At 39.7% G+C, this 14,098-nt stretch overlaps 1 protein-coding gene across 1 annotated transcript; it reads right to left on the bottom strand.

Annotated features, from left to right (window-relative positions):
- Positions 1-425: 425 nt before the first annotated feature.
- Positions 426-14,095, bottom strand: PPP2R3C (protein phosphatase 2 regulatory subunit B''gamma). Its single transcript, XM_071426899.1, has 13 exons — positions 13,931-14,095; positions 13,141-13,268; positions 11,934-12,038; positions 11,238-11,350; positions 10,368-10,465; positions 7,886-7,956; positions 7,018-7,150; positions 5,872-5,927; positions 5,724-5,799; positions 4,975-5,111; positions 3,249-3,386; positions 1,557-1,616; positions 426-863 (listed from the first exon to the last, which is right to left on the bottom strand). Exons 1-13 carry the CDS (start codon positions 13,977-13,979, stop codon positions 675-677), a joined length of 1,353 nt encoding a protein of 450 aa, XP_071283000.1. The 5' UTR covers positions 13,980-14,095; the 3' UTR covers positions 426-674.
- Positions 14,096-14,098: the final 3 nt, after the last annotated feature.

Here is a 14,098-nt window from a genome sequence, read left to right as displayed (position 1 = left end):
GATAGATTACATTAAATACTTGCACAGGAGGTTAACTTGGTGAAAGCCTGTGTACAGATGTTTGGATTAGTTTTAACTAGATCTAAAGCTAGTGGAGTTTTATTTCTGTCAATGAACCTCTTAAAATTAGGTAACTATCCAGTTCAATAATTTACTTATCCTCCCTGTTACACACTTAGCGCTGGTCATGCATAGAAGAAAAAGGCCTCAATTCTTTACTTCTTACTGAAAACTTTTGCCTTCACAACAAAATGCTCAACAGTGCTGTCATTAGAGGAAGCCATGCAGAATGGAGAGGGAGGCTTGGGATGGGGGAGCGGATACTTGCCAGTGCTGAAGATACCAAGAACCACATTCTTACTTTCAGGTTAAATTCACACGTAGAATAAGGTATTTAAATAAGAACAGGGCTTGGTACACATGAAAAAAGTCCAAAAATATTTATTTTTAAAAAAAGGTTCTTTTGGCTCTTAAACAGCACTTGCTTTTTTGGTTTCAGAAATTAGTTCTGTGATTTGTTTATGTACCACATTTTATATCATATGTGGGGCAGAGGAGGAAGGGAGAGAAGTAAAATGGAAGAGGAATTAATTCAGATAATGAACATTTCCAGCTTCCAGCAGTTGGCCCATCAGATGGAGATCTCTGTGGATACAGTCTGCTCCCACTGGCAGTCACGTATCATCACCATCAGCAGTGCTGTCACTGTCGCTGGCCACAAGGACCTCTCTGTTCTCATAGGTCCAGAACCCATTCAGATCAATCAGAATGCTGGTAACAGTGTCTCCTTGACTGCTATTGATCAAGTCTTGAAGGGAGATTTTGTAAGGGTCCTTAGGCTTCACCATATCAAAGATTTCATCCTATGAAAGACAAGTCAAAATTGGGAGAAAAGCCCCACACATTAATGAGCAGAAGAATGGCTATTTCATACCATATACAGAATGATCTTTGGGTAACTAGTGCCACCCGCACCAATTCACAAAAAGCAGCTGTTAAGCCCCAAAGCATTTAAGACAAAGCACACTGACTGATTGGCTACAGTTCAGAGCAGCATCCTCAGCTCCCACATCTCAAGAATTTGCTTTTCTGGGGAGACTTCAGCCTCAAAGTGGCAAAATGAATCTCAGTTCACTTGTACGAGCTAAATTTTGTAGAAGCTCTTGTACTTTAAGTACTGAAACTAAATATACAGTAGGCAGTAATCAGTTTTATAGGCTGTTTGTTTCAGTCACCAGTCTGCCCCCTGTCCCCCAAGGAATGATCCCCAGAACTGTAAAACGGACTTAGCAAGTACTTTCAAGTGTAAGAAACAGCAACATGTATTTAACAGGTAATTTGTCTATTATTAAGGAAACTACAAGAACACATCAGTTATTTTACAGAGCAACTGCTGACTAGAAAGGCATTTTCAAACCTATGAGTGGGACAAGTCAGCTCATTTCTAGTACTCTCCAAGTAAACATACAGCAACCTAGAAATTATGATGTAACACAATTAAATTATTAAATGCTTATTCACAGATTTTACACAGTACTCCATTTGGTAAAGCTAACCTTGACATCCTGAAAAGAAACTGGTTCTTGTCCATGAATTTTCATTTGTTCCTGAATAGCCTAGAAAAAGGAGAAGTTAGGAATGGCTAGTGTAGTATTATACTGACACTGTACAAAAGTTATTAAATGCTTCTGCATTTTAAGCTGTATTGCCCTCTAACAAAGCATTCATGGTACAGCTTGCAGTAATTTTTCTTCCATATGTGAGGTGAGGGTGAGTTAAGGCATTATCAATGATACACATCTCTAAGTTTACAGTTCTTAATGAATATGATATGAATCTCACTTTTATTATGACCAGTGTTTGAGCAATTTGCATATTGTGTCCCTCAACACTCAAAACTTAAGATATTACTACACTCGAGCCATAAGGTTCCATTTCTGACACAGTATGAAATACAGGCTAAGGAAAGAGAAAAGGAAAATGATCAATGAACAGAAAGACAAAGCAATTATTTTAATGAGGTACTATTTAAACACCTGCACCACCAAACCTACATCTGCAAGTAACAGCTGTGAACAAAACTCTTTCACTAGCACAAGCTGCACAGCCTCTGTAGGTGCAGACCTATTCACACTTAATGCTGGCAGAAAAGCAATCAATCATTCACAGTCAAGAGGAACTGTTCTGATTTCAAGAAAAACTTAGAATGTTCCATGTCCAAAAGGAGATGGATACAGATCAATACAGAAATAAGGTGTGTATAGGATCGTGCCTTGAGCAGGCCTGAATGCTTTACTGACTCTATGTAGTCTGTACCTTGTTCTTCATCCTTCAAGCAGATAGCTAAGCACAAGGACATTATTATTTTATAATGCAAAGATCCATATAACAAAGTTTGGAGTGCCTGTCCCTGTGTCTGAATAGATACTACTGAGGGAATCCTGCACATGAATAAAGCATCAAGCTCATAACTCAGCTGGAACCATCCACAGCAAAAATACTGTTTTACTGCAGAGCACTTCCCAAGATATCTCAGGTATCGATGAGAAAAACAAGATGGAACAACAAAACACCTGCCCCCTTTCCCAACCAAAATCACCACTAGTCAGAAGAAAAAAAAATCCAAAACAACAAAAACCATCACACACAAACCACAGTTTGGAGAAACATTTGACAATCTTAAGTTAATTTGAACAGCAACTAAAAAAAAAAAAAATTAAGCTTAGTTCAAATCTATTTTAGAAGCAACAGGTATAAATGCAGACTATGAAAAATGCAATAAGCTTTTTGCAAGCAAAGCACTGAATGAAAAAATCCCACAGCTGTATAGGCCTATAAATAAATTTCATTATCTTCATCTCTTTTAGTGAATTTCAGTATTACAGTTGAAATTAAAACCATGGGCAATAATCAATTAGAACTATCATAAAAGATTTTAACAGGCAATCATCACATAATCTTAGGACCATTTTCAGTTTAAAAAAAAAACCATCCCAAATCAATAGAAAATAGTTTTCCTACTCAAAATCAAACCAGTTAATTTCAACTGCAGATAAACTACTGAAAATACCTTTTGAAATCTTTCCAATTTTAGTCTTTAAAAAAAAAATTAGATCTTCTTAGAAGTCATTACTAGCCTGCCTGTGGCTATTGGTAATTTAAAGTGATTTCCTGCAGATCTGCATGCAGAAGCACATAGGCTGCAACACTATAAACACAGAAAATGGCCTACTTATAAAGAGACTTACCCTAAAGAAATAATTAAGGGAAAAGACATTCAGGTGTCCTTTGTTCTCTATATCAAGCAGTTTGAAAATATATTGCAGAGCTGCAGGCTCCTTTCTGTTTTCTAATGCAAGCACAAAGTCCAGGTAGGTTTTATAGTCCTAGAAGTAGATACAATCATGTTTATTACAGTCTTCTTTCTAAATTGATTTTGCAAGCAGGAACTCTATAATTGGCAGCTATTTCATTCTAGGGGATCAGTTTATTTTCTGAAAAAGACAACATGAAATAGAAAATGGCTGCTACCACTAATGTGCACAGAAAAGTTAGTTTTTAATGTCTGCTGATAACGGAAAATCCTGCAATTTTAGAGGCAAAATAGCATTCCAAGCATAAATCCAAGTGAAACATGCCATATATATGCTTTTAAACAATGTTTACTATATATTTAAACTGCTGAACATACCCAACTAGTGAAGAAAAAACATATAAAATGTTTTCATTATCATAAATTAAATGTCTAGTGGCAGTAAGCCTACTGGTACCAAATAGTGAACTATATGGCCAATTACATAATCCTTAAGCCAGAGTCGGTGGTTTGGCAAATTACATGCAAGAAACATTAACTAATGTTCCAAACAAGTATCACACTTTTCTTTTTCATTAGTATGGATTCTTGGTTTCCCAATCAAGATACAGCTGTGACAAGGTCAGAACTCCTCCAGCCCTGTGTGCATAATTACCCTGTTTACCTGTAACACCAGGGAGCTGTGCTGTCATTCAGAGGGAGCTTGACAGCCTGGAAAAATGGGCTAACAGGAGCCTCACTGAGTTCAACAGAGGGAATGCAAAATCCTGCATCTGGGAAGGAATAACCCCCTGTACCTGCAGAGCTGGGGGCTGACTATCAGGAAGCAGCTTTGCAACAGGCCCCTGCAGCAAATGCTGCTGCCAGCACCCTCAGCTGCATTAGGAAACGCTTTGGTGGCAAGATGAGGAAGGTCATCCTTCCCTACTCAGCGCTGCTGGTGCTACATCCAGGCACTGCATCCTGCCCTGGTCTCCCCCACACAAGAGAGATGAACCTACTGGTACAAGACCAGAACAGGAAAACCAAGAGGATCCCTCATGACCTCAGTGATTATGGGATTCTAACAAAAAAAACGGCAAAAGGGCTGAATGGTGAATTTGTAACTTATCACTTCACATTCCAGTCATCTGAATGCAGACAAGAATTGTGGCTGAACATTAAGTAAAGCTTCAAACAATATAGATATAAGGTGTTTAAATTAGTTAGACTTCTCATTTTTCATATCTATGGAAAGCTTAAGATGAAAACCAGTTGTCATCATGAAGAAGTTGACAGCTTAGCTAACTTGCACTAATCTCAAGTGTGCCACTTGTCTTTGCTTCTCTTTAAAGCATTACATATAACTAGAAAGTATTGCTGCATCTATACATTTTTTCAACATGCACTTTTGTAACTGAATCTACAAGTGGCTTTATCCTAGGCTGTCTGGATTCTCTATCACCTCTGCTTTTTCAAACAAGCAATTTTTTTAGGCCACACTACAATCACCTTGCTCTTAAGAAAATTAACTTGCTAATATGTTGCATGGTCATTTGAGTGCACAATGTTAAACAAAAGTTTCTTTAAAGAGTAGCTTGAGGTGAAGATACTATTAGACACTTATAAACTCAATAAGCCAAAGATGTTATGCTGTGGACAAAGGGAAAACATGTAATTACCATTTCACCATCATAAGTTAAGCATTCCTGAAAGACACGATCCAAAAATATGTTGGTCAGAGTCCCTGTTCCATATCGGGATAGTTCTTCTTTGCTGAGCATGCCATTGTGATCTTTATCAAGGTTTAAGTACTGACCTAGCAAGGAGATAAAAAAAGCAAACCATAATATACCTCTATCAGAAAAGAATTCTTTCAACAGAGAAAAATAAACAATTAAATACTAAATTTTCCAATTTCCATAATAAATTAATGCAGTTAAGTGAGAATTTACTAGATTCACAATAATATTCATAAAGCATCAGAAATAAGTACAGAACACGGAGGGAGAGAAGTGGGATTCCCATAATGAGGTGTCAGCAGTTCTAATATAAGTGAATAGCTGTGGATACTGAGAGAGGAGCAGAAGGCTAAGAGCATATTACTTTATAGAAATATGCTGTAAGCATTAATAAAGAGCTAAAGAGGATGCAAAGGCATGAACAGAGCCAGAAGAGAAGGTTACAGAGGAATCTTGTACCTTGTGCAACAAAGTGACAGATTTTAACACCACAATAAAGAGCAACAGCGGAGAACCAAAATGATGAAGAAAGTCAGGAAGATAAACTGAAAGGGTGAATAGAGGATTTGAAAAGACAAGTTAGCAGGAGGATTTAACATGACAAAAGCAGAGGAAAAATAGCAGTAATAATGTGACTAAGTCATACAAGAAAGAGGAGAAGAAAAGTGTTGGCATATAAAGGAACCTACCATAAACTCTTAATGCAGAAGGAGCAGAAAACCAATTTGTTTCCTGACTTTCTTTAGAAAGTTCTTCATCCCTTAACTAAGTGAAACATAAAGTTAGAATTCAGAAAGAGTAAATTAAAATACAACAGTATATGTTAGAGACTTTTACCTCCAGTAAATCATCCAGGAAGCTGCAAGCTAAAATATCCTGTATCTTTATCTTCCCTGCAGCAAGAAAAAGAAAATACATTTTAACAGTTGCTCAGCCAACATATCCATTTGACTATTCTCATTTAGGTGGTTCTACTTAAGAAAGAAGTATTTGGAGCAGAAAAAGATGCCCTTTTAAGGAACAAAAGCTAAACAAAACTCATGTCTAACATCAAGGATAAGGCTCTAATTTCAGAGATAAAATAAAATACCTTTTAAAATGTTTGGACAAAACTACTGATATTGGCAGGAGCTATCCTGAAGCCTTAAATGCCAGAAAACTAGATTAAAATAAATGTGAATGTTCAATATCAACTACTCAAAATGTAAAATAAAAATGCAAAGAAAGCATGCTTAAAACATTTGATGAAATACTAATCTCCTAAGTGACATGGTATTCTTACACCTTCAAAACTCCAGCTGTGACACAAAGCTAAGGCAGCAGAATGCACTTCTGCTGGTGCAGCTCTGACTGGTGCACAGACCCTGTGCTAACAGCTGTGCAAAATAATGGCACTTAAAACTTCCCACCCACCTCTCCAAACGTTTGCAATTACCTCTGCCAGAGGCTGCTGCCCACACAATTCTGACCTTTACAAGGGGCACAGCTGGACCTTGAAAACACATGCAGTTTGTGACTTAAATCGAGGCCATAGGAGGGAGCTACACTTGTAACAAGCATTATCAGACCTAACTGCAGACCTCTCCTAGTGGGTCTACATGGCACACAGATTTAATCACAGGAAAAGCACATCACTCTAACCATCCTGAGCATTTCCACAGCTCTGTGGATGTTCTGACAAGCAGTTGTGTTGTTGGTTGTTGCATTTTCTATTCACCCTAAACAAAAAATTAGCTACTGCTAATGGCTCATTATGATGAAACAGTATCTTATTTGTCAGTGTTTGAGAGATAATTCTATAGTACCTCAGCTGATAGGTATCACACAGAAATTCATTAGCTGTAAAAGTAGATTATTAGACTACAATAAAGAGTCATATTCAGTGGAGAATAATCTTCAATGCTGAACAAAACCCTACCAGGACAACTACACATTGCTTTGAAAACACAAGTAGCTTCAGTGGAAGCATTTTAAGGGACCTACCTGTTCTGAGAGGATCCAGAAAGAAGAAGAACTTCCTAACTGCTGTGCAGACATAAAAGGAGTAAAAAGATTTTTCTAAGCCATCCAGTTGTGGCAAAGTAGGGATGAGTTCCAAAATATAGTTTTCTAAATCCTGCAGAATTAAGAAAAGGAAACAAGCATAGAACATTATTATTGTTCCATGTTTGCTATATTCCCTCCTTGCTTTCAAGTGTATTTTGTTAAAAATACAGTCCTGCAACAATGCAGAAAAGGGCATGAAAGCAGGTAAAAAAGCTTCTGTCTATGTGCAAGAAATCCCAGATCATATACATGCACATGTTATTCTAGGGCTGAAACAACCTATTAATGAATCAGAATTTAACAAAGTACATGATATCTATATGTAAATATAAATGCATTCCACTGTAGCTTTTTCAAGTATCAGGGGCGTAACTCCTGATTGGCTTATCCCATTGCTTAATATTCTTCAATAAATCTTTTTTCTTTAAGTTGAGTGGTAACTAGGACATTTTTATTTACTTTATAATATTTACCTCATTTTAGAACAGGAGAATAATTCACTGAAGAATAATTTGTGATTTTTATCATATCCTACTAAATCTAGTAATCTAGTGCTAATGACAAAATCTTTGTAGATACAATCCTTTTTTCAGAAAACTACCCATAAGTTTAAAAGGCTAGCACCACTCTCACCACCACATCTCTTGAATACATGAATTGCAATTTATCCAAACAAATGTGCCCACCCCAAATCTATGTTATGATATAACCTTTTACAAGACAAGGCTAGAAGAAATTGGGATCTTTCTGATACTCTGTCATTTGATTTAAAGAGAGACATTAGGTTAATCAAGAATTTACTTACTGATTCTCTGAGGTAGCCTTGTCCTGCCACATCATATAAACTGAGACCTATTCTTGTCTGATGAAGCCATACTGTGAAACAGAAAACAGAATTACAATGCAAGACACCTATGGGGCTTTTAAGTTTATGCCAAAATTTGATGTTATTCTAGAGGCCAGGCACAGCTGGATTTTAAGTGCTTCTTCCCATTTTCCTGAGCCTTAAGCAAAGCCATGTCATGTACTGCTTAGAAACACTGTTTCAGTCTCTAAATTTTTAAGAGTCACTTGCAGTATACTATAAATATACACCTCATAAATATATACTCTTTATAATATAAACATACACCATTGCCACGACTGCCTTATAATAACTAGATGTGAAAAAAGGCTGAGCAGACACCACATTTTATTTGGTGTATCATAGAATGGCTAGGATTAGAAGCAACCCTTAAGATCACCTAGTTCTAGCCTCCCCCTGCCACAGGCAGGGATACCACCCACTAGATCAGATTGCTCAAAGCCCCATCCAACCTGGCCTAGAACACTTCCAGGGATGCTGCATCCACAACTTCTCTGGACAATCTGTTCCAGTGCCTCACCACCCTCTAAGTATTTCTTCCTAACAGCTACTCTAAATGTCTCCTCTTTTAATATAAAACTGTATTGTCCTACCTACTGCAAAACTGTATTGTCTTACCTATTGCAAAATTGTATTCTCCTTGTCCTATCACTGCCTGGCTAAGAAGTCACTCTCTCTCCATTTTATACACTCCCTTAAAGTACTCAAGTCCACAATGAGGGCTCCCCCAAAGCCTTCTCCTCTCCAGGCTGGACAAACCCCAACTCTCTCAGCCTGTGGTCACAGGAGAGGCTCACATCTTTCCTGTGCTGACTCCAGATGGGGTCTCAAGAGTCTCGGAGCAGAGAGGGAGAATCATCTCCCCTGACCTGCTGGCCATGCTTCTTTTGATGCAGCCCAGGCTTTCCAGGCTGCAAGCACACACAGTTGATGATATTGGAATCATATGGATTCTTCTCTCTTACTGACTAAGAAATGTGTAGCAGTGCATTTTCACTGCACTAAACAGCTGCACTATGTCATATACAGATAGATTTCTCAAGCCCTTGTATAGCACCAGACACTGCAGCTACAGCCAAAGGACAGGCCCTCAGTTCTGAGTTACAAGACAAGAATTAGAATCATAGAAACATCTGTCTTTGTAATGAGAAGGCACATTAACTGGAAAATCTACAGGACAATGTGCTTGAAGCCATTGTCAAAGCACTGTAACAGTGATGGAGTATAAGAATAATTAAAATTAATAAATTAGATTAATAAAAACTATTATTCACATACTCAACATTAAATTTAACTCCCATTTTCTGAAGAAACAGTTCAAAAGTCCCTCTTATGCAATATCAGCTGTCCTTCAGAACATTCACTCTTCAACGTAAGTGTTTGGCACGGTGTGCTAAGAGTCAGATAGCAGGCATTATACTGTGAGGCTGTTTTGTTGCTGGCTTAAGTTTAAAGGTAAATGTATCACACATGAAGTGATTTGGTGGTGGTGGTGGCTTTTTTTTTTTTAATTACTATTTTGTTTGTTTGCTTAGAAGAAAGGCATCATGCTAAATACACAAGACTCAAAACTTCTGGGTGAAACAAGCTCTGAAAAACCTCTGTCTGTCTGGGTGGGCCTTTCTGAAATGCATACAATCCTAACAGGCTTTGCCACAAGTCTCCTATCCTGCAGCTTTTGGGTTTGTTGCTGGAAATGGGTCTATTACTCATTCCTTGCATATTGTGCACACCTGCATATCATGCTTCCTGCTCAACACATTTCTCATCCCTTGCATCACAAAACTTTAAGTTAGGCAGGCTGAGCTGCTCAGAAAAAGGTGCTGTTCTCTTAAATCTGCTTTAGCAGAGCTAAGAACACAGTAGCCAGGGCAAAAGATAATGAGACAATCTTCCTTTCTGCTAGCCAGCCCAGTATTTTTAAACAACATCTAATACATATTAAAAAAAAAAGGGCATTTTTCAGCCCAAGTGGCTATTTATAATAAAAATAGCTGCAAGCATGGTAAGTGACAAGCACAGAAACATACTGACATATCTGACACACAGTTAAAAAATACAGACATCAATGTAGAAGGACAAATGGCAAACAAAGCTATCTGCCTGATCACAGTGGTTAAGATCACACTTGCCATGAAACTGTATTGCTTTGCAGTTCACAGTATTGCCTGAATAAAGGAAATCAGAATGACATGTATATATTACAAACATAATAATAATAATGACTAGGGAGAGGTGGATTTCAGAGGTATGATGGACTCCCACCTTCCAGTAACAAGAAAAAAATCCCAAGCCTCAAAATAAACAGTATTTGTAGTTAAGGACAGATCTCACTACTGTTGAAGGGAACATCAAGTAACAAATAAAGCTGAAAAAGCCTTAAAATGAAACAACTTCTAACACAGAAGAAGCACTCACTAACCTTTTCGCATGACATAATTGAAGAACTGCATGATAGAGATTCTCCCATAAGGATCATTATGGAGTAATTTAGCAAAGATCTTTGCTGTAAAGAATTGCCTGCAAAACAAACACCCATCTGATTACACTGCACTGACAGATCCAGTTACAGTATTTGGCATTTACAGATCCTGTAAAATAATGTTTTAACACAGAATGTGATAATACAGTACACTGCAGTCATGAGGTGGAATCCTACCAAGTAACAACAGTAAACTGCATAAAAAGCAGCTACCTCTTCTGCTCATGAGACTTTTCAGTGAGGTACAACTTTAGAGAGCTTTTATTCAATTTCTCTTCAGTACAATGTGCTTGGTAGCTTCCAAACTTCTACAACAATAAGCACATAAAAGAAACTGCCAGTACTGACAAATAATTGGCTTCTGCCCAAATTTCAATCACAAAGCTATGTGCACAACAGCCATCTCCAAAAGGAGCATAAAGAACTACCATTCACTGCACACCGTGCACATCTGGTAGGAAATTCTGCATCAGAAGATATTAGGGAAGGTTAGGCAATACCACTGGAGACATATTTCCAATTCATTTATATAATGTGCTGTTTGCTGACTACTGACATCTAAAACTGTTGATGCTGATAAAAATTTTTCTTCAAAAAGATGCACTACCATTCTTTTAGGCACCTCTATTACAAGTCACCTCAGAGAGGCAGAATACACCTTTGCAAGGATGTAAAGGAACCAGTTAATCAGTAACTATGGATATGATTTTTTCTCACCATTAAACTGTTCCCCTCTATTTTAGCAACTGAAAGTTACAGTAGCACTTAGGTTTAGTCAAAATGAGTACATACAAGAGAAGAAAGTCTTACTTGCATTTTGGTCCAGCTTTTTCACCAACTTTCAAGAAGTTCTCATAATTAATCATTGCTTCTTCCCCAATCATTGGTGATGTCTGATGTTTGTCCAGTAGAAACCACAGATTCTTAAAAGATATTTATATTTAGTTAAGAAGATATCTCTTTAGAGATGTCAACGTGCTTAAGATATAGCATTAAAGAAACTCAGGAAAAATGTGGGCTTGATGCAAGGGTTTCTCAATTAATCAGGACACATGGTCAGTTCAGCCAGAAAAGTCAGTGTGTGCTACTTCCATTCCCTTAAATGCTGCTAAACACATGCACTCTCCCCCTCCCTCACTAGCATTTCTAAGGTCACATCCCTTTTGTCTTTGCAGTGTAATAAAATCATCCATCTTAGGAGTCTCTCTCAGTGATACATAAACAGAACTTATTTTATCATCTGGGCCCACCAGGGAAATCACTGCAACATGCTGGAGAACTGGAAGCCATCCATTTAGTCTTCACATACATCAGAACAAGGAAGCTTCACGCTGGCATTACCAGCCCAAGGCGAGGCAGCACTTCAGCTTTACCAAGTACTGTGTGCCCAAATACAAAGAACCTTACCACAAGATTCTGTGGGCAGACAGGAGATCAGACTCTGACAGGTGATAATCTAAATCCATTCAGAAGCCATTACAAGACATACAGAAATAATTTTCCTACCTGCAGCTCCTCATTATCCAACAGTTCTCTACTTTTTCTTTGCAGAAAGACAGCTCGAGATTCTTCTCTTAATTTCTGAAGCAAGACTTCATCTTCAGCTGGCAGCTGCAAACATTGTGGCATTTTAATTTTCAGCACAGGAGCATTCAAAAACTACACATCCAGCAAGTATTCTTAGATAGTCTTGAGTCACACTTAAGAGAAAATAGCTAGTCTACCAAACTTGCTTCTGCTACAAGAGGTATCACTTGCACACTGCCTCAAACCATTTCAACAATGAAGCACTTACCTAAAACAGGCCATCTTTAACAGTAGAGAGAGGTACCTAACACCAGATAACCCATTGAGTAAGCACTTTCCCAAGGTTGCTAGGCATGAGGGCTCACACATAAAAGACATTTACTGCTGTGTTTTACTTGGGAGAAACAGAACATTCTGTTCTGTCATAGGCCTGACTTTCCAAAGAGTGAAAGTCTACTAGACTTGTTTGGCCAACAAATAAAGATGATGAAAATGATGAAAGAACACCTAGTGTGAAAGTTCTGCCAATATCTACGTGCCAAACTGTACAGCACCACTGGAACTTGGAGAATATGTGTCCATCAACTGAAACACAGGTACTTGAGAACTGCACTGGCAGAAATGTGAGACCCTAAGGAATACGTGACCATGAGAGGTTTGGCAGCAGCTGAGCAGTCACATTAATGAGTACCAGCAATATCAAGATGTCAACAAGTGCTCCCATCCTAATCTGATTCATGCTCACAAATAGGTTGCTGGACCAAGCATTTCTGATGGATGATGCAAGCAACAGATCCATCTCTAGTCTGCAAGACCAGTGCCCCACCGTTTTCATGAGGCAGCGTCCCACCGTGTCTAAGCAGGAAACAGAAGATACACACATGTAACACCAGTACATCAAAATTTATTTAGAACTTTAAGTGCCTCTGAAAGACAACTTCCTATCTTTACCAAGCAGACTGATTAGCAAAACATTTCACTGACCCTGATAAGATTCTCAGTACTTATTTAAAACTGCTGAAATTCACAATTGTACAAAACAAAAAATTAGACTAAGCAATTCACATCACTCAGACTTCAATCTACTTTAGCTTCTGAAGCTGCAGAGTCCCTGTGAGCGAGCGTAACTTTTTGTTGTAACACAGAATAGCCTCTTGTTAAAAGTTTATCCAGATACTTCACTTACCCTGTAGTAAAATCGTGGTATGTTTGCATATGACATGTTGTCACTTTTTTTCCCTCCTTTCCATTCCATGTAATATTTTGTGAACAATTCCATTTCTTCATCCTTTAGCTCTTGCTCACTCTTTTTGGCTGATTGACATAGAAAAGAATGTTCACGCTGTACTCCAGAGAGAGTTCTAATGTAAAAAGGGGCTCGAAAAACAGAGTTAATACTGGGGCTTATCTGGCTGCGCTGTTTGGTAACACAAAAATGAGGTGGAAATGAGCGGAGCACAGAGCAACCACATAAGAATACGTTCCATAACTATGTTGAGTATGGTCACAGCTCTCTTTCAATGACTGCACACACCCGATTCACTGCAAGGTGTGGAGTAGCTCACGGAGCAGCTCCGTGAGGCTGCCTGGCAGAGCAGCAGCGCTGTCTGAGACACACCTGGGAGCTGCGGGCCGCCCTCAGACCGGCTCGGGGCTGTCGCTGCGCACCTGCGCCAGCGCTGGCTGCGCTCCCCCGCGACCCAAGCGCTCCCAGCCGCGGCTGCGGCGGGGCCGGGCAGCGCAGCCCTCGCAGCCCTCACCGCTCCCTGACCCCTGAACCGCGGGAGTTTGGTTCTCCGCAGGGGAACTCCGGGACCCGCCCGGCCCCTGCGGCAGCCCGGACACGGCGAAGCACGGCAGAACCGGAGAGGCCGACGCTCGCCCCGCCGGCCGTGCCCCGCCCGGCCCCGCCGGTGACTGCGGGCAGCCCAGGGCGCTTCCCCGCCCACTCCCGATCCCGCTCCCGGGGCACTCACGCGCGCGGCGCGCGGCCAGGCGGGCCCGCAGCCTCCGCTCCCACTCCATCGGCACGAGCCCGCCGCCACCGCCTCCCGGCGCATGCGCGCTGCCCTGCACGACGCGCCCCTGCCCTTCGAAGCTTTTTTGCCCACACCCGACATGGCGGAGCGGCCCCGTCCCTCCTA

The sequence above is a fragment of the Agelaius tricolor genome, unplaced genomic scaffold, assembly GCF_023055355.1.
Source record: "Agelaius tricolor isolate 1412-34295 unplaced genomic scaffold, bAgeTri1.0.p SCAF_5, whole genome shotgun sequence".
In the NCBI taxonomy this organism is placed as follows: domain Eukaryota; kingdom Metazoa; phylum Chordata; class Aves; order Passeriformes; family Icteridae; genus Agelaius; species Agelaius tricolor.
This window is presented reverse-complemented; position numbering and strand designations above follow the sequence as displayed.

Coding starts and splice junctions, on each gene's coding strand:
- PPP2R3C (XM_071426899.1), bottom strand. CDS start 13,979: ATGGAGTGGGAGCGGAGGCTGCGGGCCCGCCTGGCCGCGCGCCGCGCG. Junction 13,269..13,930: donor CCTGGCCGCGCGCCGCGCGC/GTGAGTGCCCCG, acceptor TATGTCAATCAG/CCAAAAAGAGTGAGCAAGAG. Junction 5,112..5,723: donor TTCTGCATTAAGAGTTTATG/GTAGGTTCCTTT, acceptor TCTCCTTGCTAG/GTCAGTACTTAAACCTTGAT.